The 23,831-nt window shown below is 43.4% G+C and overlaps 1 protein-coding gene across 2 annotated transcripts in view; it reads left to right on the top strand.

Moving 5' to 3' along the window:
• Nucleotides 1-122: 122 nt before the first annotated feature.
• Nucleotides 123-23,831, top strand: part of slc2a4rg (SLC2A4 regulator) — a 70,594-nt gene continuing 46,885 nt past the window's right edge. For both annotated transcript variants that reach the window (XM_083768538.1, XM_083768537.1), the window contains exons 1-2: nt 123-1,126; nt 9,571-9,935. In XM_083768538.1, the coding sequence (XP_083624664.1) occupies nt 698-1,126; nt 9,571-9,935 (794 nt within the window). In that variant the 5' untranslated portion in view covers nt 123-697. The remainder of the gene's footprint in view (nt 1,127-9,570; nt 9,936-23,831) is intronic.

Here is a 23,831-nt window from a genome sequence, read left to right as displayed (position 1 = left end):
TGGAGGAGGGGCGTGGGGGTGTGACTCGTTTTTTATTTTTTGTATAATTTTTTTGGAAGAAGGAAAGAGGAAAAACAATCTTTTTTTTTCTCCTCCTCCTCCACCGTGGTGTGTTTGTGTCAGTTAGAGTAGAGAGCGGGGTGAAGCAGGAGGCTGTAGCCGAGGATATGGTGTCTGGAGGCGGCCTGGGACTGTCGCTGTGTCGGTGTCATGGTGCTGCTGGCGGAGCCGCGAACACAAACAACAAACTTTTATTATCTGTCTTTTTAGAATAGAGTAGAAACGGACTGACTGAGGCTTCGAGCGATGCTGACGAGACGAGACGTTTGTTTGTTTGTTGGGAAACATTTTTTTAAAACACCACATTTTCATCGAGACAATCCCCTTTTTTCATGCCTTTCTTTTTCTTTTAAAAATGTATTCTTCTAATTCCAGCACTAATTTGCACTAAAGTCTATCGAAAGCTGGTTCTCTTTCTTTAGTCTGCACTTGTTGTGTTGTTTTTCCTCCTTTTAAAATATCTTTATTTTGGGGAGGGGTTCAGTTTCTTGTTGTTTTGCTGGGTTTTTTTTTTTTTTGGGGGGGGGGGGGGTTCCTGAATGAACTAAAAAACATCCAAACCTTCCCAACAAACCCCGAAGACTAAAGAGAAAACAATTCCACTTCCAAGAGGATCTATACTTTAACTTCGGACAGCATGAATAAGTCCTCCTCGGTGGGGATCATCCGGATCCACCACCACGGCCTCCATCATGGTTCTGGTTCTTCTCCGTCCTCCTCCGGCTCTGGTGGTTCTAGTGGTGGTTCCTCCACATCCCCGCCGACCCGCGCCGATCTGTTCTGCCGGGCGGAGTGCTCCACGCTGCGGCCGCACGACACCGGTAGCACCGCTGGTGGTGGAGGTTCTGCAGGAGGAGGAGGTGTCATACAGGCGAATGGAGCCTCGGCAGGAGGTCGATCATCGGTCTCGGTTCTGTACGCGGAAGGTGGAGGAGGAGGAGGAGGAGGAGGAGGAGGAGGAGAAGGTACCGGTAGACGAGGAGGAGGAGGCGAGGAGAGCCTTTTCAAAGGGAAAGAACTGAGTTTTGGAGGAGGAGGAGAGATACTATTGCACGACATGGAGAACGTAAGTGCTATTATTGTTGTTGTAACTTGTTGTTATTGTTGTTTATTACAGTGGTTCCCAAACTTTTTCATGTCAAGGACCCCCAAATGGACATTAATTTTACGGCTCTAGCAGAAAGAAAAGTCCTACAGGGTCCATTTAATGGCATTCTATCTCTGGTTGGGACCCCCAATTTATATTGTAAAAATCAATGTTTATTTAACTCTGAGAGTGTACAAATGGAACACTCCCATTTGTACACTCTCAGAGTTACAGCCCCCATAAGGGTCCATTTGGTTCCATTTGTACACTTTCAGAGTTACAGACCCATAAGGGTCCATTGGTTCACTCCGAGTTACAGACCCATAAGGGTCCATTTGGATCCATTTGTACACTCTCAGAGTTACAGCCCCCATAAGGGTCCATTTGGTCCAACTCTCATTTAGCTGGGGACCCCCTGGAACTCCTCAAGGACACCTGGGGCCCGGCCCTGGACCCCACTTTGGGAACCACTGGTTTATTATTTTCCCTCTGTGCCAACCAAGAAAAAAAGTGCCACAACAATACAATTTCAATTCCAATTCAAATGAGCTTTATTGCCATGAGAAAACATACGTTTACATTGCCAAAGCGATTGTCAACATCGGCATTGTGTAAACAAGAGCTATACATAATAGGGTAGAAAGCTTTTGAAACTGTAGCACCAATCTGTTGCAGTCACTTTGGGACAAACGGCAGGAAAAGGCCTCAGATTTAAAAAGTGTTTAAAAGCTAGCAGCTCACACACACACACACACACACACACACACACACACACACACACACACACACACACACACACACACACACACACACACACACAAGCGTGTGCGCCACGCCCCCGAGCGTTTATGATGGACCTGTCATCGCTGGAATAATAATAACTAATCATGACAATAATAAAGACAAGCCTTTACTGTCTGTCTGTCTGTCTGTCTGTCTGTCTGTCTGTCTCAAATACGTGCTACTGTCTGACTGTCGACCTAATCAACGTTTCACGTTCAAAAGGCTCTTGTTTTGCGTGATATTATAAAAACTCAACCTCCGTTCCTTCACACTGCTCTCTCTCTCTCTGCCTCTGAGCAGCTCGTGAGTTCTGCAGGTCAAGAGGCTCTTTTAACGGTGACTCACTCCTATTGTGTTGAAAGTTGATTATCAGAGGGGGGGGGGGGGGGGGGGGGGGTCCCCCATAGAGAGCAGAGCAGTGTTGTTTTTGGCCAGCAGTTTTAGTCATAGTTTTCCTTTTAGTTTTAGTCACATTGATTTTAGTCACCGGGAATGTCTTAGTGCTAATCTAGTTTTAGTCGACTAAATATCCTAAGACTTTAGTCGACTAAATCTGCAAATCTGCAAGCTCACCGTTGTGCGCTTGTAGATCGGCTATTTTTAGCATGCAACCCTAAGTGTAAAATGATTTATACTGGATCTCTTGTCCACTAGTCCCTTCCTAACATTTTAGTCTAGTTTTTAATTTGTTGAGGAAATTGTCAGTATATTTAGTGTTAGTTTTAGTCGTCATAACTTAGTTTTAGTTTCCATTTAGTTTTCCTCAGTGAAAAAAGGTAGTCGACGGAACATTTTTTGTCATAGTATTAGTCGACGAAACCAACACTGATAGAGGGCAGAGACTAGGAGGAGAGTCCCAGAGCCATAGAGTTATACAGAGTTAGAGAGCAGAGACTAGGAGGAGAGTCCCAGAGCCATAGAGTTATACAGAGTTAGAGAGCAGAGACTAGGAGGAGAGTCCCAGAGCCATAGAGTTATACAGAGTTAGAGAGCAGAGACTAGGAGGAGAGTCCCAGAGCCATAGAGTTATACAGAGTTAGAGAGCAGAGACTAGGAGGAGAGTCCCAGAGCCATAGAGTTATACAGAGTTAGAGAGCAGAGACTAGGAGGAGAGTCCCAGAGCCATAGAGTTATACAGAGTTAGAGAGCAGAGACTAGGAGGAGAGTCCCAGAGCCATAGAGTTATACAGAGTTAGAGAGCAGAGACTAGGAGGAGAGTCCCAGAGCCATAGAGTTATACAGAGTTAGAGAGCAGAGACTAGGAGGAGAGTCCCAGAGCCATAGAGTTATACAGAGTTAGAGAGCAGAGACTAGGAGGAGAGTCCCAGAGCCATAGAGTTATACAGAGTTAGAGAGCAGAGACTAGGAGGAGAGTCCCAGAGCCATAGAGTTATACAGAGTTGCGCCATTGAGCAGTCAGAACACTGAGCGCTCGAGCGCTGCTGTTCATGCAGCCTGGAGTGGAGAGTGACAAGCTGGAGTTTGTAATGCATTGTTTTCAACAACGAGGGCGGCGCAAATATCTGCAATTTCAGGCATGTGTGCAACTGTATTAAAGTATTGCACAGTGACAACTAAAGTCTCTTTAATGTTTATTCTTTACTAAAAAAAAACTAAATAACAGGGCTTTAAAGGACAACTTTAGTTTTTTTCATCCAAGGTTCATGTTTTAGTTTGTTATTAGATAAAGTAAAAGATGAGTGTTAATCTTTTTTCATTTGCTGCTTCTTTCGTTTTAGGGATTTTAGCTGTTTTTGACAGGGGGGTGGGGGCATTTGAGCATGGGGCTAAATATGCATTTTTTAACACAATTTTATGGTGATTTATTTTTTTATGGTTTACTATAGACCGATTCCGTAGCGGGTCTCATGGTCGCAGCCTACGTATTTCCTGTAGGCGGACTCGACGTAGCTGCGGGGGTAAAACCCAAACCAGGCGCACCTCTTCCACTACAGTGAACGGCAGAGTGACTGATGTTAGTTTGCCTCAAACTTTACTCTTTTACCTGCTTTTTTACTAACACTAACATTACAAAGATGCCCAGAACATCGAGATGAACCTGTGTAGTTTATGGCTGCTCCAACAGTAGTGGCAACATAAAAAATAAATAAAAACGGAATGTCTAATATTCACCGCGTTGGCGGGGACCAGAGCCATTGAGTAATGGTTGAGACGAAGCAGTGAAAGATACATAACGCCAGTCTTACCCAATACCAAATATTTCTGTTTTATTAACACAAGGCTGCTGTACTTTATACCTCATACTTTAAATGCTTAGTATGATGTATAAAATACAGCAGCCTTGTGTTCATAAAACAGAAAGATTGGGTATTGGGTAAGACTGAAATTATGTATCTTTCAGGACCCTTCACTGCTTTGTCTCAACCATTACTCAATGGCTCTGGTCTCAGCCACCACGGTGGATATTTTGACATTCCATTTTTTTTTTTTTATGTTGCCACTACTGTTGGAGCAGCCATAAACTACACAGGTTCATCTCGATGTTCTGGGCATCTTTGTAATGTTAGTGTTAGTAAAAAAGCAGGTAAAGGAGTAAAGTTTGAGGCAAACTAACATCAGTCACTCTGCCGTTCACTGTAGTGGAAGAGGTGCGCCTGTTTGGGTTTTACTCCCGCAGCTATGTCGAGTCCGCCTACAGGAAATACGTAGGCTGCGACCATGAGACCCGCTACGGAATCGGTCTATAGTCCTAATAAACGCCAGGAAATTACATCTGGCCACAGAAGATCACAGGATCTACTGAATGTGAAGGTAGCCTACTGGGGGAAGGCTTATACTGTGTGTATAGGCTCAATATGTCAGTTTGTCACATTCAATAGATCCCGTGATCTTTTGTGGCCAGATGTAATTTCCTGGCGTTTATTAGGACTATAGTAAACCATAAAAAAATAATTAGCCCCATGCTCGAATGCCCCCGCCCCCCTGTCAAAAACTGCTAAAATCCCTAAAACGAAAGAAAGCAGCAAATGAAAGAAAATGAACACTCACCTTTTAGGTAAGTGTAATAACAACCTAAAACATGAACCTTGGTTGAAAAAAACTAAAGTTGTCCTTTAAGTGGTTAAATGCTGCTAATAGCCTGACATCAGTGTTTTGTGGGCGGAGCCATAGCTGAATGGATTTTCAGAGCATTGGTTCCCAACCCTTTTTATATTGATGTTACCACCTCAGAAAATATTCGGCCACCATAATAACTATTGTTCAAATACAGGAGCGTATACCTGTCCTATTTGTTCAATTCCTATAAGCCAATAATGCTGCTGCTCTGACAAAACTCTTGTCTAATCTGCTGTGTCAGCACAGCTGATGATATTTCTAATGTGATTAATCTGTTCTCAAATCTTCTATTAACGGCTAGGTGTGTCATCATGCCTCTGTCTGTGTGTTAGGCTGCACAACAGTGACACTTGGTGGTGACAATATGCTACTTCCGTGCTCGGACCATAGACTGTAAAAAATATGGACAAAGCGTTCCCCGGGTCTAACATGAACGTAAAATGAAGCCTGTAATAATATGCTAATTCCTGATGTAAGTCGCCATCTTTGGTACCAGCTGGCCATTGGCTGGCTCCGTTTTGTATACCAGCTGGTCATTGGCTGCCCAGACAACGAGGCGGGACTTCCCCCCTTCTTCTCCGTTGGTTTTTATTTTGACTCGAGTGGGAGGGGAATCCCGATCATAGACTGTAATGGTAGCCACGCCCCTCAGAACATACCCGATGTTTTTTTTTCTTTATGGTCATTTTTTTAATTAATGGGACCATAATTTTCCAAAAAGAATATTATGACATTAGAAATGAGACTTTAAACTAGTGACTGGAAGAAGAAAGTATTCATGACCATGTTTATTAAGGTAATACAGTCTAGGTGAAGTTGGGCCAAAATACATGGGCCTCTATGGAGCTATGGGGCTTTTTGGGTCCGGTCCAGCGCCACAACAGGCCATTATATGAACTACCGATTTCAAATGAGGCTTCACGAAATATCTGGCTGACTGCCCCCCTGGCTCGGACACAGGGACACACAAACATAGCTGTCTATAGGAGTGGTTGCACCACTCAAACATTTCTGCCAAAAACAACACTGAGTACCATCCAATGTGTCCAAGTATCCCTGACAGCCGCCGTCCAAAATTTGAGAGGACCTGCGATTTTTATTTGTATTCTTTCTATTTATTTGGAGATTTCTATTTCATTAACACAAAAAATGCTGGAAACGTATCCATACGCTTTATTAATATCGAACGCCGTACGCGCGAAGCGTATCTATACGTTTTATACGTTTTTTTATTGCTTACTGTACATCAACGTCCTATGCTCCAGGACACCGAAGAAACTAACAGCGATCCTCTCCAGGAAGCTCCAATATGTGATCCGGGAGTAAAAAGCCCCTCCCTCCTGAAAAGAGGTCTGTCTGTGGCGAAGACGCTCCCTCCTCCAATGCCTCCATTACACGTATGGGTCTGCACGGCAACGGCATAGACCAACGCAGATGTCAGGGCATCTAAAATGGAGTTACCCATACTCTAGTAGTAGTCTAGTGTCTGTGAATACACTCGATTCCCCCTCCCCTCCTGTTTCTACATGGTTTCTCCCGAGGAATCTTTGTGGGGGGAGTCTCTTCTGCCCGGATCGCATTGCAGTTTGAGTTCCCCCCCCACTGGCCCCAGGCCACACTGCGCCTTGCAATCGCCTTGCACCGCTCTCTCATTCTCGGAAAAAGATATAACGCAGTCGTGTCGATTTGCCCTCTGCCAGTATATAAACCAAGAATAATCTTCAACGATCGCCATTTCATAACGTTTTCAACACGCACACGGCACACGCCATGATCAACTAACTGCCTGGCTACGTCTTCAGTCTTCACCAGCCATCGCTATCCGTTGTGTGCATCGCCATCGCGTCTTCACTTTGTTTGTTTGGGCAAAGAAGCACGATCAGCGATGGAAAAGAGCTTTATATCCACGGCAGATAAGTAATGACGTATTATCGAAGGACCGCCATGATCAACTTACTGCCTACGTCTTCGTCAGCCAATGCAGCCATCATCGCTATCCGTTGTGTGATTGTGGATGTAGGCTATATCCACGGTATCGAGAGAGACGCCCGGCTGTGATATAGGTCTTATCACTGCAATTATAATGAATAAAAAGGCTACAATCACACAACGGATAGCGATGGCTGCATTGGCTGGTGACAACGTAGCCTCGGTCCCAGGCAGTTAGTTGATCATGGCGGTCCCTCGATAATACGTCATTACTTATCTGCCGTGGATAAAACTCTTTTCCATCGCTGATCTCTACTATACGTGCTTCTTTGCCCAAACAAAGTGAAGATGCGATAGCGTTGTCCAACAAAGCGGTCAGTTATTTGATCATCTCTCTCTCCTGTGCTTCTTTCCTCAAACATGTCCAGACATGTCAACCTCAACCACTAAACTCACCGATCCAGTAACGCATCTCACCGTTATACTATCGTTCTGAAGGCAGATATAAAAATAAACATAAATAAATTATTGTCATATACATACTACACACTGAATGAAAGCCCTAATTGTCTACTTTTAGGAGGAAAACAAATACATAATATTGATCCCATGTACAGTTTGTCAGTAGGCTATTGAATGCAGTTGTTCAGGTCCAACTATTATTCACAAAATAAGGCCTATAGCGACATGTACATATTATATACCGTATGAAACAGAAGACCCTCTGCTTTCATAAGAAAAAAACTAATACTGTAATAATAATAAAAATCACACCCCTGTGAAGTGAGCATTTCCTCATGAAGTTATCATAGCGAGTTATAAAGGTTTAAAGTCACAGAGATTGCAATGTTGCGCAACATTGCACTGCTCACTTCACAGGGGTGTGATTTTCATTATTATTACAGTAGAAGTATTTTTCTTATGAAAGCAGAGAGTCTTCTGTTTCATACGGTATATAGTATGTACATGTCGCTATAGGCCTTATTTTGTGAATAATAGTTCTTCTGGTCCATGCATTTTCTGAAATCCTCTCTGGTGGGCGCAAGCTGCATTCAATAGCCAATTACTGACAAACTATATTTGTATATATTTGTATATTTGTTTTCCTCCTAAAAGTAGACATTCAGGGCTTTCATTCAGTGTGTAGTATGTATATGATAATAATTTATTTATGTTCATTTTTATATCTGTCTGTCAATGTCTGTCAACTTCAACCTTCCATATCTCTGCTGTTTTTTCAAAAGAGCAGCGTGCTGCGAAAAGCAGGTGTTAGAAAAAGGTCAATATCTCCAGAATGGAAGATGGTAGAATCATAATTATTTTTTTAATTGAAGTGGACTAGTTTGGCTTCCTTTTGATTTATGCGGTGTGATTCTCGCTATAAGAGGCCCCTCGCTGTGGGCCCCGAAAAAGTTCAGAAGTCCCAATGTTAATCGCTCAGCACCACCAAGCCTGAGCAAATAGAAAACTCTAGCAATCAATGTGTTAAGGTCCACATAATGAGAGGTCTGCTCTGCCGGAAATATCACGAAAAAAAAAGAGTTATGGCTATTTTTGTATACCCCACCATAGAGCACCGAAGTCTGACGTCACTTTCAGTAGAGGGCGCCAGTACACAGGTTCATGTATTTTCTAGGCTGCATTGAAATCTGCATAGGGGGATTTTAGATCGCTTCATATAAGAACTGTGTTTGAAAAATAAACCGATCATCTCGGCCTTTCTGTCAGGGGGGTGGCTGTGTGTCGTTAATGACGCTTATTTTCTTACTTACTATTTCCACCTTCAGTCGATGCTTCATATCCATATGAGTGAAAAGGCCGGGATGATCGGTTTATTTTTCAAACGCAGTTCTTATATGAAGAGATCTAAAATCCCCCGATTTCAAAGCAAATAAAAAATACATGAACATGGGTACTGACGCCCTCTACCGACAGTGACGTCAGGACTTCGGTGCTCTATAGACAACCAATATAAGGCAACATTTCCTCATACTTTAAGTAACGTGTGACATGTCAAACTAGGGGTTTTTCATGATTCTGAATCCATTCCAAGCATTAGTTTCGCACGGAATACACTCCTTGGCCTAAAATCCACTTGCCCAAATGTGCTGACGGCTAAAGCCGTTTTTAGACCAAGGAGTGTTTTTCGTGCAAAACAAATGCTTGGAATGGATTCAGAATCATGAAAACCCCCCAGTAAAATCACACCTGTGTGAACTGAGCGGTGCAACTATACATTTATTGTTGTAGTTACTGTACTGTACTGTGCTCTGTACTGTATTGTAGTGTACATCACATTCCACATTCCACTCACAGTTAACAGTCTTTGTATTGAGTTGTGCTTAAAATGTACTGTAATTCTGCAAACTGTTATAAATATTTAAATCAATCAAACATACATACACGTACACATACATACGGACACACGTAGCGTAATGTGTAAAGTGTAATGGAGCGGACGCACCGCTCAAAAAAACACACAAGGAGTGGAGAACAAATTATTATCGATTTCTGAATCCATCTTCAACCGCTTATCCGTAGTCGGGTCCCCCGGGGGTAATCATGAATGACGATGTATTCTTCTTTCAAACCCCGCCTCCTACTCCTCCCTCTCACTCTCGTACCAATCACAGACTGGCGGTGGCCCTGTCGGTCAGGAGGACCAGCGAGACAGAGGGGTCCTGAAGAGGGCCAGTCCCACGCACTGCTTGTCCAAAACGACGACGACAACAACAACTAGCAACGGCGGTCCCACCACACACTGCCTGACCACAACAACCGCCTCCGACGGCGACGCCCTTAGCAACGGCGGCAACGCCATGCACTTGGACTTCAGGAAGCCTTCAGGGAAACAACGGACCGCCGAGCCGCTAGCCAATGGCTTCCACCACCACCACCACCTCCACCAGGGGCCGTCGTCACCTCAGCCCGCCCCGCCCGCCCGTGAGGAGAGGCAGCTGTCCCACCCGTCCTGCCACATCCCAGTCCCCAGGCACAGGTATGGACACGCCCACTGACCCCTGTGACCTTTTAACTCACCCACTGACCCCTATGACCATTTAACTCACCCACTGCCTACGTCGTCATTTCACATCTTTTGCTGGCGCTCGTCACAGAGATCGTCTTTTGAATTATTTTGAATTTAAAAAAATATATATTTAACACTTCAGTCAGCGGGCTTATGATGTCGACGGGAATGGATTTTTTATTTATTTTTTAATCCATTTCAAGGTATTAAAGTGATTTCACTAAATTCAAATATATATTTTTTGTTTTCCCTAAAAAGTGTGCTGACCATACAAGGAGTTCATCAACAAACCTTAGGTTTCGTTTTTGGTAGTGATCCACCGAATATTTTTCCCCAGAAAATATTCGGCATACAATGGCAAAAAAATCGGTTTCGGCCCGAATAGGCAGAAAATATATCACAGAATAGTGTATGCAATTAATGCATTCAAAAGAGCTGAATGAATGTTTTATGGACCCATAATAGTGATTATTATTTAAGTTAAGTTTTGCCATAACCATTTATTTTGCCATAAATTTGGCCATGACAGCAATGGTAGGAAAAAAGATATATAATATTAATCATATTCGGTTTTCGGCCAAATGTTTCCTATATTCAGTATTCGGTTTCGGCCAAGAATTTCCCTTTCGGTGCATCCCTAGTTTTTGGCTAGGTGGCCCAGCCTTCATCCAAAGGATAGAGAGGGGCCTTCCGCCAATCATGGTCGAGCGGGGGCGGGCCTTGGTGTGCGTGCTGTTGTCTTGTCGCGTGTCCCCCTCCCTCACTGTAGAGCGTGTACATGTGCACATCTTGTTACCGAGGCGGACCAGGGGGAGGGGGGGGTTCCAAATCACTAAAACAAACTTGATTTGCGGCTCATCACTAAAGCGCTTAGGCGCTTAGGTGAATTTAATAACATTCCGCCGCGGGACATGTAAATGTTACATAGCCCGATTTTACACTTCCTGTCTTCCAGTTCCTCTTCCTGCTCTTTGACTCTGTTCTATAATGCTTTCCATGATGGCTTCTGTTCCTCTTGTTGTTCCATGATGGCTTCTGTTCCTCCTTGTTGTTCTGTAACGCTCTCCATGATGGCTTCTGTTCCTCCTTGTTGTTCCATGATGGCTTCTGTTCCTCCTTGTTGTTCCATGATGGCTTCTGTTCCTCTTGTTGTTCCATGATGGCTTCTGTTCCTCTTGTTGTTCCATGATGGCTTCTGTTCCTCCTTGTTGTTCCATGATGGCTTCTGTTCCTCCTTGTTGTTCCATGATGGCTTCTGTTCCTCCTTGTTGTTCCATGATGGCTTATGTTCCTCTTGTTGTTCCATGATGGCTTCTGTTCCTCTTGTTGTTCCATGATGGCTTCTGTTCCTCCTTGTTGTTCCATGATGGCTTCTGTTCCTCTTGTTGTTCTGTAACGCACTCCATGATGGCTTCTGTTCCTCTTGTTGTTCTGTAACACTCTCCATGATGGCTTCTGTTCCTCTTGTTGTTCTGTAACACTCTCCATGGTGGCTTCTGTTCCTCTTGTTGTTCTGTAACGCTCTCCATGGTGGCTTCTGTTCCTCTTGTTGTTCTGTAACGCTCTCCATGATGGCTTCTGTTCCTCTTGTTGTTCTGTAATGCTCTCCATGGTGGCTTCTGTTCCTCTTGTTGTTCCATGGTGGCTTCTGTTCCTCCTTGTTCTGCTGTTTTTGTTTTGGCCAGAGATCACAGCTGCTGGGCTTTAACTGAGATTGTGCTATAGTTCTCCAGTACAACAGTGTGTGATTGATAGAGTGCTATAGTTCTGCAGTACAACAGTGTGTGTGACCAATAGAGTGCTATGGTTCTGCAGTACAACGGTGTGTGTAACCGATAGAGTGCTATAGTTCTGCAGTACAACAGTGTGTGGCCGATAGAGTGCTATAGTTCTGCAGTACAACAGTGTGTGACCGATAGAGTGCTATAGTTCTGCAGTACAACAGTGTGTGTAACCGATAGAGTGCTATATTTCTGCAGTACAATGGTGTGTGGCCGATAGAATGCTATAGTTCTGCAGTACAACGGTGTGTGGCCGATAGAGTGCTATAGTTCTGCAGTACAACGGTGTGTGGCCGAGGAACAACGGGGGGGCCCTGGAACAACATGATTTCAGATGGGGGAGGGGGGGGGGGCCCTGGAACAACATAATTTCAAATGGGGGAGGGGGGGGGTGTCTGCGGCCAAATACAGATGATTCTGGGGGTCCTTGACATGAAAAAGGTTGAGCACCAGTGCACCACTGACAGGCCCCTTTTCCACCAGTTGGTTCCCAATGTGAACCGGTTCAGTTCTTTTTGGTTTTTAGTCCATGAGCCAGAGCTCCAAAATTGGAACGTTAATTATGAATTGAGTAGGCAAAACCATACCTATATTAGATTGTTATCACCATGAAACTTCCCCAATTGAGTACTTACATGAAGGCAATGATTTATTATATTACAAATTTTACATTTTTAAATATGCAAATGAGGCATTATGTAGGAAAATATGCAAAATAATCAAAAATATGAAAAAGGTACTACTGTGGAAGGGTTATCATGCATTAATTTACTTGTATTGATCCTATAAACAATTTAATATAGGGTATAGTTTGCCCACCCATTTTGGAGCTCTGGCTCATGGACTAAAAACCAAAAAGAACTGAACCGGTTCCCATTGGGAACCAACTGGTGGAAAAGGGGTCACATAGAGACATAGGTTTTTTTTTTTGAAAACTTTTAGGATTTAGAAGACATCTTTTAAGAATCGTCCTGTCTAAATGGGTTTTGCTGGTTGACTTAAATCCCCCCCCTTCCCCCCCCTGTCCGCCATAACCCTCTCAATAAATGAGCCCTGGCCGGGCGGGCGATCGTCGGACCAGACCCCAAGCCAGACTTTACTTTCAGAACCGACTTAACCCATTTAGACCTGAGATCAGATTATACAAAATTAAAATGTGTTGTTCCAGGGACCCCCCCCCCCCCCCCTCAGAAGAAAGATTTGAGTTAAAAACGTTCGCTCTGAAAGAATATATATTCAAAGATTTGCGCCACATTATCACGATTTTTCCAAAAATAGCATGAGTGCCGCGCTATGAACTTATAGATCTGCTATTTTTCAATAGCTAAAATATAATAATGCTTTAAAACACCAAAGGGGGTTCCCGTCCAAAATGGGGTTGTGAAGTTTTTATTCACCTTTCCAGTCCAGTCCAGATTATGGTACAGTGCGGCCTCGACAAAGACAATGACGAAAAACAAGATTTGGCCAAAATAACAGATGTACAAACATAAACACACTTGAAGACAACACTACTGAACAACACCTAAAACAACGAGAAGCTGTAACAGGCCATACCCTTACTTTCCAAAGGGCCCTGGCAGCTCTCACTTAGGCTGTTAGCTGTGTGTCAACCAAGGTCAAACTAACACATCACCTGCAGGCTCCCTTTTATAGGAGTGAGACATACCAAACCACATCACAGCAATTGGCAATTCAATTAACTCACCATAAGCAAACAAAGTCCATTCATACACAAACTATATAGTTTCATTTAAATACCCCTCCTCCTCTGCAGCACTTGGCACCTTCCCAATCAACAGGAATGCTACTGCAGAGGGGAGAGGTGACTCACAATCACTTCAAATCAATAAATACATTGAAAACTATTAATAGTATACTTCAGCAATGCATTTCAGTTACAGTATCAATAAATAGAACATACACTTTACAACTTGACCCTCCACTTCCAAGCCTGCTAATTGATAATTAATTGGAAGCAGGTGTAGTAAAGTTAATGCAATGTCCCCATCATTGTCTGTGTATAGGGCACGGGCTGCCCCGTGACAGGGTTAATGTCCATTCCTGAGGAATGCTGGGATCCAACTTTCGGGTCCACTCCTCCCCGGATTTAAGGCGACGGAAATAGTGTCGGACACAGGCAGGCATTTTTTAGCCTCCAAAACCTAAACAAGCGTTGATTATTATTTTTTTGGATAGGAAATGGAATGCCCCTTCAGCTACAGACCATGCAGCGGTTTCGGTTGGGGCATGAGTTTGTGCGTGTGTGTGTGTGTGTGTGGTGTGGCGGGGGGTGGGGGTGGGGGGGGGGGGGTGGAGGGGTGGAGGGGGGCGTGGCCAAGTGACCACATGTTTGGTGTTCTGTCCCGAGAATGGTTTCTTGAAATATGCCTGAGCCAACCAGAAAGCCCGGAATAGAGCCAGGGTTGAGCCAATCTGGATTGTTTATTTGTATTGCCTGTTTATGAAAATTCAATGTATTTTTGAGGTTGGTTGCATTTACACACTGAAGCACACACACACGCACACGCACAAACAGTAAGCGAGTGCCCAGAGGCGAGGCCAGCTCTCTCTCTCTCTGCTGAGTGATTATGTATAGCCATAGACCTATTTCCAGTTGTCTCTATCAAAATAAAACGGGTATGTCAGAAAGGTAAAAAAAGAAAGTGGGTGAAATTTGTTTTGGTGCATAGTTCCTATCGTGTAAGAAAGGGAAGAAGAGGAGGTGGTGGTTGGGGGATCAAGGGCGGGATCAAGGAAGGAACGAAGAGAGTTTGAGCGAGTACAAATAAACGGTTTCAGGCAATTTAGAAGCTACGTCAAAATGCTGCTGTTCAAATCCACACTGACCAGGAGCTCTCAGTGGTGTCGAGAACCGCTGGACTGGCTGATGTATCGGTGTGTGTGTGTGTGTGTGTGTGTGTGTGTGACGAGCACGCATGCATGCACGCACGCACGCACAGGCTCTCTCTTGGAACATGAGCCGGGTCTGTCTTTTGTTTGCTGCTCTTGTTCTGTGGTTCCCTGTTGTTGTTTCCATGAGAGAGAGAGAGAGAGAGAGAGACTGCCATTGTTGCGTATCAACTTTGAGTCAAACAATGCACGCACACACGCACCACAAGTGGAAAAACAAAGAACGCAAAAAAAGTGTGTGTGTGGGATGGTCTTTGGTACACACACACACACACACACACACACACACACACACACACAGTAAGCGAGTGCCCAGAGGCGAGGCCTGCTCTCTCTCTCTCTCTCTCTCTCTCTCTCTCTCTCTCTCTCTCTCTCTCTCTCTCTCTCTGCTGAGTGATTATGTAACATCGTACATAGAGTTGAGGAGAGGAGATAGGCGGTGCCTCGGCCCTCGGTAATGCTACTTGCGATATAGAGCGAGCGGGGGAGAGTGAGTGAGAGAGAGCGTGGTTGAGGCATTATTGCGTCTGGTTGGTTATACATTAACAAACGGCCTGCTGCTCTACAAGAACAGGTCAGGTTCTCTGTGTGCTATCCGGAAGAACTCGCCAGTTTACCAAGTCTTAGTGCATTTTAGTTCACGTTCATTTAAATTGAATTGCAGAGAGAGTGTGTGAGAGAGAGAGAGAGAGAGAGGGAGAGGGGGAGAGGGGGAGAGTGAGTTTAGAGTTAGTTGTTTAGAGTTAACACCAGAGAAAGTAGGAATGGTAAAAGTTTAAACACCAAAGTACCGAAACAATGTAATTCATTAGTAAACGATATCCTGAAATGGTAGGTACTTATCATTGGTATTCACATAGGCTCAACATTTTTATCATAAAAATAATCTGGGATTTGGTGCCCAGTCTGCCCACCTTTTTGTTTTTTTCCACCCAGTGTCATTTATCTAATGTAATCCTGGGCGCTTAGACTTCCTCTGCCAACCTGGTGGGAGCAACGGACTGACCTCATGCTCCCTTCTATGCATGAGGAGTCCAAGCTGCTTCCTTTCCCCTCCATACCCTATAGGGGACATGTGAGGGTTCTCATTCTCAACGTCTCACGTTTCACTAGCCAAGGTGAAAGGTCGTCTGTGACAGACAGTAGCCCAGGTGAAAGGTTGTCGACTGTGACACAGTAATGCAGTTGAAAACGATATGTTAATGACCTTTAGAAGATTTAGAACTCTTTCCTGGGGTCTTTATGTGTGTAATATGTGGTTTTAGATATTTTAGATTTAGCTATTAGCATGATGTCACGGACACTGGGCTCATTTCATTCCTGGACTACATGTTGCCTCACTAAGTTTTAACTATTGCAAAATGCTCCCTATTTTAACCTCTGCTACTCTGCTATAACACAGCTGGAGTTGCTGCTTCACTCCACTTCCTGTACGGGTCACGTGACTGACGTGAGTCTCATGTGCTCGGTCATGTATGACGGCAGGCAGGGGAGCGTCTTACTCTTACAGGGAACACGCATGACTGGACAGGCTTTTAACACACTGACTGAGATCTTTGTTTGTGTGTATGCACAAACCATGTCCAACCCAGATTCGGCACAAACAAGGGACTAAATAATTTCCGCTCCTATGCCACCAAAATGTGCTATGCCCTACCAACAGTCATTAAGACATGCGAATCCCTTAACTCCTTCAAAACCGCTCTCAAAGGGCACCTACGGGTGGCTGCAATTCGAAACTGGCCCCCGTAAAATCTGAATCTCCCCCAACCACCCACCCACCCCCTTTTCCCCGGGCCCTCACTGTATATGTATATGTTTCCCTTTTTACCTCCACTATGATGATTTCCTGCTCTGTTCTTTGGCTATATAGAAGTGTCTATTTGTACGTCTCTAAATGTTTTGATGAATTGAACAAGGTGGGCCCTCTTGTAAACAAGTGTAATGCTTTATTGGGTCGTCCACTCAGTCAACAGTCTTTGTATTTAGTTGTGCTTGAAATGTACCGGAATTCTGCTGTTAACTGAACTGTTAATAAATATTTCAATCTGTATATATGTTGTATGTTGTCAATCTGCTGTATGTTTCTGAACCCCCTCGAAAACGAGATGATACATCTCAAGGGGATATCCTTTTCTCAATAAATGTTCATATATAATCAATCAATCAATCAATCAAACAAGCATAGTAGAATACGAGAAATAGACAAGAGAAACGGTGTGGTTTAAAAACAAGGATTTGGGGAGTTGTTTAGGATTACAGCTGTGAAAAACGATTCCGGCTTGGGGGACATATATAGTTTTTAATGTTTAGGGGTGATCACACTACATCAGGGTTGCCCACACCTTTTTGACTTGAGAGCTACTTTCAAAACGACCAGCTCAACAAGATCTACCGGTACCCCCCCCCCCCCCCCCCCCCCCCCCCCCAAAAAAAAAAATATCATCCCATTGCTGAAAATCGTTTAAAAATGTACTTGAGGGGGCTTTTATACATAAGACAAACGCACATGGAATGGGAAATAGAGGGGTAAAAATGGAAATAGTAGTTTTTTTGGTATTTGACTTTGTATTGCTGCCCAGCCGGTCCGCTGGGCAGCTGTCCTCCTCCCCTCAGGCCTTGTAACCGGATTGTAAACTTTTTATCTGTGTTCTGGCTGTGTACTCACATCCTCCGCTGCACCCGCCCACCCGCCCGTGCTGTGCTGCCCCCTGCAGCACACAGCCGGTACAACGGAACGGTTGCATAACTTAAACGTTGCATAACGACGTTCGCTCATGTTTGCCGTCGCCAGACAGACAGACCGCTTGCTTTGTGTCGCTTTTTTACACACTGACCTTTTAAGATTAGCTCACCCACCCCTCTCTCTGTCTGTGTCTCTCTGTCTCTCTCTCTCTGTCTGTCTCTCTCTCTCTCTCTGACACTAGGCCAGTCCCCCCCCCCCTCCTCTCTCTCTCTCGCCCCAGGCCAGCCCTCTGCTGCCTGCTCAAATCGGCTTTTGTCCGCCTTGCTGCTGACACTAGGCCAGTTCCCTTCTCTCTCTCTCTCTCTCTCTCTCTCTCTCTCCCTCTCTCTCTCTCTCAGCAGGAAGTCCTGGCTATCATTCATATTAATCCCTGTGTGTCACGCCAAAACCCTTCCCCACCACCACAGTCTCGATTTCGACAGTGCATTCTGATGTCGTGTTAGCTGTGGTGTTTTTTTGCGGCTTACGCCTTTTATTGGTTTCTTGAAAGGACAGACAGTAGGCTGACAGGAAACGGGAGAGAGATGGGGGAAGACATGCAGTAAAGGCTGTGTCGGGCTCGGGAGTCGAACCCGCGGTACACTGCGACTGGATTACCAGTCGGGTGCCCAGACGGTTACGCCACCGCCTGGGCCAGCTATGGTGTTTTGAATACAAATTAATTTGGGATGCATAGTCACATTTGAGTTAACTGAAATGTTTTAGTTTTAAGTCGTCTTAAATCTACAGTGGATTCTGTCGACTAAAACGTAGTCGTAGGCCTATGTTGGCGGACCTTGATGGTGTCGTAATGCCTCATTTTACACATGGTTGCATGCTGAAAATGGCAGATCTAATGGCTAATAGTCGTGAGCTTGTATCTGCTATTTTCAGAGCGCAACCAAACATTAACCCATTCTGGGACAGGAACCCCTTTTTGGTGTTTTAAGCATTATGTTGTACTTTAGCTGTTGAAAAATAGAAGATCTACGAGCTTGTAGGTCTGCTATTTTTGAAAAATCGTGAAAATGTGGTCAAAATGTGTGAATATACAGCATATATATATAACAACATATTTTAAGATGGGGCTCGGTGGGCCAATTACATATAGTTTTAGGGGTCCTTGACATGAAAATGTTTGAGAACCACTGACATAGAAACATGAGGTTTTTCAGAAAACTGTCAGGATTTAGAAGAATTGCCCTCATTGTCTAAATGGGGTTAAATGTCTTTCAGTTCTACTGGATCTCTAGTGGACCAGATCAACACGGCTCCGCTGTCAGCCCCTCCTCTCTGGTCCCGCTCCCAGATGTTAATATTGATCATGTTTCTCATATTATTCTGTAAACATCTCTGTCATCCAGATGTGTGTGTGTGTGTGTGTGTGTGTGTGTGTGTGTGTGTGTGTGTGTGTGTGTGTGTGTGTGTGTGTGTGTGTGTGTGTGTGTGTGTGTGTGTGTGTGTGTGTGTGTGTGTGTGTGTGTGTGTGTGTGTGTGTGTGTGTGTGTGTGTGTGTGTGTGTGTGTGTGTGTGTGTGTGTGCGCGCGTGTGTGTGTGTGCGCATGTGAGCCACATTTCATGCTCAAAAGATCCACAAGATAAAGTTTCAAAGTTTCAAAAAGCGATCAAGACTCGGCTGGCCTCCACCACTAATGCTAGCCAATCGCGTGTGTGCGTGTGTCCGTGCGTGCGGGTGTCTGTGCATGCTTGTGCGCGTGCGTGTGTGCGTCCTCATAACATCTTCAGAGATACTTTATGCCTACAGTAAACTAAGCCATGGTAGTTCTAATGTGCTGGTCCACTGAACTGATAATGCATTATTTATGAGTAGCTCTCATGATACTGACTCACAAACCTTGTTCTAGATTCTTATGCATGATTATAAACTATATAACTAGTTTTATAATGCCTGTGACGACCTTATATGAACTTATATAGCGTTTACAGCGGATAGAGGATAGGGCAAGCATATAATATGAGAGTCAGGGTGGCCAAGGCCAAAGCAACAAACAAAACCAACCCTACCTGGAAAGCTTGAACTACACCAACAATACATTACAATATATAAACTCCCTGACTAAACAAATACAACGGGCCAAAAAAGGGGGAATAAAAATAAATGGCAGTTCCCTTCCCAATATACACTTCCCTTTTATGAAAGACTACCCAGGAGAACTATTATAGCTTACTGTGGTCTGTAGCCTAAACTTTAAACACTTAGTAAATAAAGTTACGGCTTGACTACAAAATAAGATAGCCTACTGTGGTCTGTACTTTAAACACTTAGTAACTAAAGATATCTTAAGTAGGCTACTTAGCAGATATGGCACACAGCCTAGTACAGACACTACACTAACTACAAACAGGGATCAGCACAGGTGACGGATGGCAAAAAGACTGACGAGGAGCTTTTCTGCTGGCTGATTGAGAAATGAGGCCCAGGTGTCTCCAGGCACCAGGCCACTCCCCCCATGTCCACTCCACCCTCCAATCACCATGTATGGCACTGAAACACACCCTCCAATCACCATGTATGGCTCTGAAACACCCTCCAATCGCCATGTATGGCACTGAAACACACCCTCCAATCACCATGTATGGCACTGAAACACACCCTCCAATCGCCATGTATGGCACTGAAACACACCCTCCAATCACCATGTATGGCTCTGAAACACCCTCCAATCGCCATGTATGGCACTGAAACGCACCCTCCAAGCACCATGTATGGCTCTGAAACACCCTCCAATCACCATAAATATGGCTCTGAAACACCCTCCAATCACCATACATGGGTCTGAAACACCCTCCAATCACCATACATGGCTCTGAAACACCCTCCAATCGCCATATATGGCTCTGAAACACCCTCCAATCACCATATATGTCTCTGAAACACCCTCCAATCACCATATATGGCTCTGAAACACCCTCCAATCACCATATATGGCTCTGAAACACCCTCCAATCACCATATATGGCTCTGAACCACAGGGGCTGCCATCATGCAGCTTCCAGCTTTTCACCAGAGGAGAAAAACTGCATTTAAAAAAAGAAAAAATCCAAAATCAGTTAATAGCACAGGCAGACTCTTCGCATAATATTATAGCATGTATAGAGATTTCCCGATACTGTATTGGTATCGGAAACAGTATCGGTATATGGGCCCTTATTTGGTCATATCGGGTGATATCGGTATCGGCGAATATACCAGTCTAACCACCGATCCGATACAGGGGTAAGGAAGGGGTTGACACTATGGCAGGTAAATATAATGCTGGGGCATGTGGAGTTTGCTTTGGAGTTGCCCAAACTGCAACTGCACATTTGAGTGAGGAGTCTACTACAAACACAACACAAGTTATATAGCTAGATGGCTATAAACACAACACAAGATATATAGCTAGATAGCTATAAACACAACACGATATATATATATATATATATAGATAGATAGCTATAAACACAACACGAGATAGATAGCTATAAACTCAACACGAGATATATAGCTATAAACACAACACTAGATATATAGCTAGATAGCTATAAACACAACACAATATATATAGCTAGATAGCTATAAACACAACACGAGATATATAGCTATAAACACAACACAAGTTATATAGCTAGATGGCTATAAACACAACACGATATAGATATAGCTAGATAGCTATAAACACAACACAAGATATATAGCTATAAACACAACACAATATATATAGCTAGATAGCTATAAACACAACACGAGATATATAGCTATAAACACAACACTAGATATATACCTAGATGGCTATAAACACAACACGAGATATATATATATATATATATATATATATATATATATACAGTATATAGCTAGATAGCTATAAACACAACACGAGATATATAGCTATGGCTATAAACACAACATGATATATATATATATATATATATATATATATATATATATAGCTAGATGGCTATAAACACAACAGGACATATAGCTAGATGGCTAAACACAACACGAGATATATAGCTATAAACACAACACAAGTTATATAGCTAGATGGCTATAAACACAACACGATATAGATATAGCTAGATAGCTATAAACACAACACGAGATATATAGCTATAAACACAACACAATATATATAGCTAGATAGCTATAAACACAACACGAGATATATAGCTATAAACACAACACGATATATATATATATATACAGTATATAGCTAGATAGCTATAAACACAACACGATATATATAGCTAGATGGCTATAAACACAACACGAGATATATAGCTAGATGGCTAAACACAACACGATATATATAGCTAGATGGCTATAAACACAACACAAGATATATAGCGATAGCTATAAACACAACATGATATATATATATATATATATATAGCTAGATGGCTATAAACACAACAGGAGATATATATATAGCTATAAACACAACAGGAGATATATAGCTAGATAGCTATAAACACAACACGAGATATATAGCTAGATAGCTATGAACACAACACGAGTTACTGTATATAGCTGACAGCTATAGACACTACAGGAGAGCTAGATAGCTAAAAACACAACAGGAGGTCACTGGTATCGGGACATCCCAAATAGCATTTCTGACTCTCAAGGTGGCTCACATTAGCATATAGATGCACGCATGCACGCACACACACGCGCGCACATGCACACTAGGCGCACATGCACACACACGCTGGCACCTTGTCTGGTCAGGTTGTAAAGCAGGCTAGTGGGTCAGTGCAGGTCACAGCTGTAAACCCAGGCTGTGTTTACCCACCAGGACAGACAGACGGGCCTGGACAGGAGTCTAACAGCGCACACACACACACACACACACACACACACACAGAGACGCACACACAGACACAGACACACACAGACGCACGCACACACAGACGCACACACAGTATTTCCAATTTCCTTTTACTTCACTACAATTATTTGAAAACTTTAGTTACTAGTTACTTTGGAGATTTTAATTTTGATTAGAAAACATACATTAACCACTTCAACCCTATACATTTCGGCCATTTGAAAATAGCCGAGCTTGTAGATCTGCTATTTTCAATCGATTTGGATGCAGAATGGTACTTTTGTACTTTCACTCAAGTACATTTTCAATTCCCTACTTTTACTTTACTACAAAGTACTTCTAAATTGCAGTATTGGTACTTTAAGTAAAACAATTGAGTAATTTTTTTCACATGGTCCTAAATGGGTTAAGTTCTGTGTCATCATCCTTCCTCACAAAGACTCTCCATGCTGGTCGGTGTGGATGATTCCAGTGAACTCTTGATGACCTCGCAGTCAGATGCTTCCCTTATAGTTCCTGCTAACCTTCCTTCGCTGTGGGCGTCGAGCTAATCTCACTCCTTCTCTCTCTGGCGTAGAATCGCCACAGGGTGTGTGTGTGTGTGTGTGTGTGTGCGCGAGCGTGTGCGTGTGTGCGCACGACTGTACTCTACACACACGTGCACACGCACACATAGAGCTCTGTGTGTGCACGACTGTGTCCTGAGTTTACAGAAAGTTGCAGCATAATTACCCCACTTTGAGAAGCACTGCTCTGCGCTGCCTACTGTGTCAACAACTTTGCATCCCTCTGTTCGATAAGTCTCATGGAAATACTATGCAAATGGTCCTGCGGTGGCGTGTTGGCACAAAACACACAGCAGCTCAATAGCTGTATGTATGTATGTATGTATGTATGTATGTATGTATGTATGTATGTATGTATGTATGTATTGTATGTATGTATGTATGTATGTATGTATGTATTTGGTTAGAATGGGTAGGGTTTAAAAAAAGGCAAGAGTTTGCTCTGGTGCACTGGCCTAAAAGTGGGTCCTTAAAAACTGCTAAAACTTCTGAAATGTATTTATGTAGGTATGTATGTGTGTATGTATTTTAAAAGGGGGGGCTTTTTGGTAAAAATCCCTGCCCGCAATACCTTCATATATTTAAAATGAGGCCAAAATAGGGTTACCAGTGAAGGGCCAACTGCCTATTCACTGGGGACTATGCAAGGCAGAGGCGTCCACCCCCCTGAGTCCAAGTTTAAGCTAGACCGCATACCTATGTATGTATGTATGTATGTATGTATGTATGTATGTATGTATTTTATGCCCTTTTTAATGTTTAACTTTCATTATTGAAACATGATAAAACCCAGGGCTGTTTTGATAAACAAACTAAGAGAGAGTGCACTTGTAGCCAGCCCATAGAGCCCCATTGTGAACCCGGACATTTACCGAGTACCCTAAAGTTTATTTATGTTAAAATGTTGATTATGGGTCCCCAGCATTTAGAAACTAATGTTGAGTATGGGTCCCCAGCATTTAGAAACTAATGTTGAGTATGGGTCCCCAGCATTTAGAAACTAATGTTGAGTATGGGTCCCCAGCATTTAGAAACTAATGTTGAGT

This window comes from Protomyctophum parallelum (genome assembly GCF_964188405.1).
Source record: "Protomyctophum parallelum genome assembly, chromosome: 7".
In the NCBI taxonomy this organism is placed as follows: Eukaryota; Metazoa; Chordata; class Actinopteri; order Myctophiformes; family Myctophidae; genus Protomyctophum; species Protomyctophum parallelum.
Note: the sequence above shows the minus strand (reverse complement) of the source record. Positions and strands in the feature narration are given on the sequence as shown.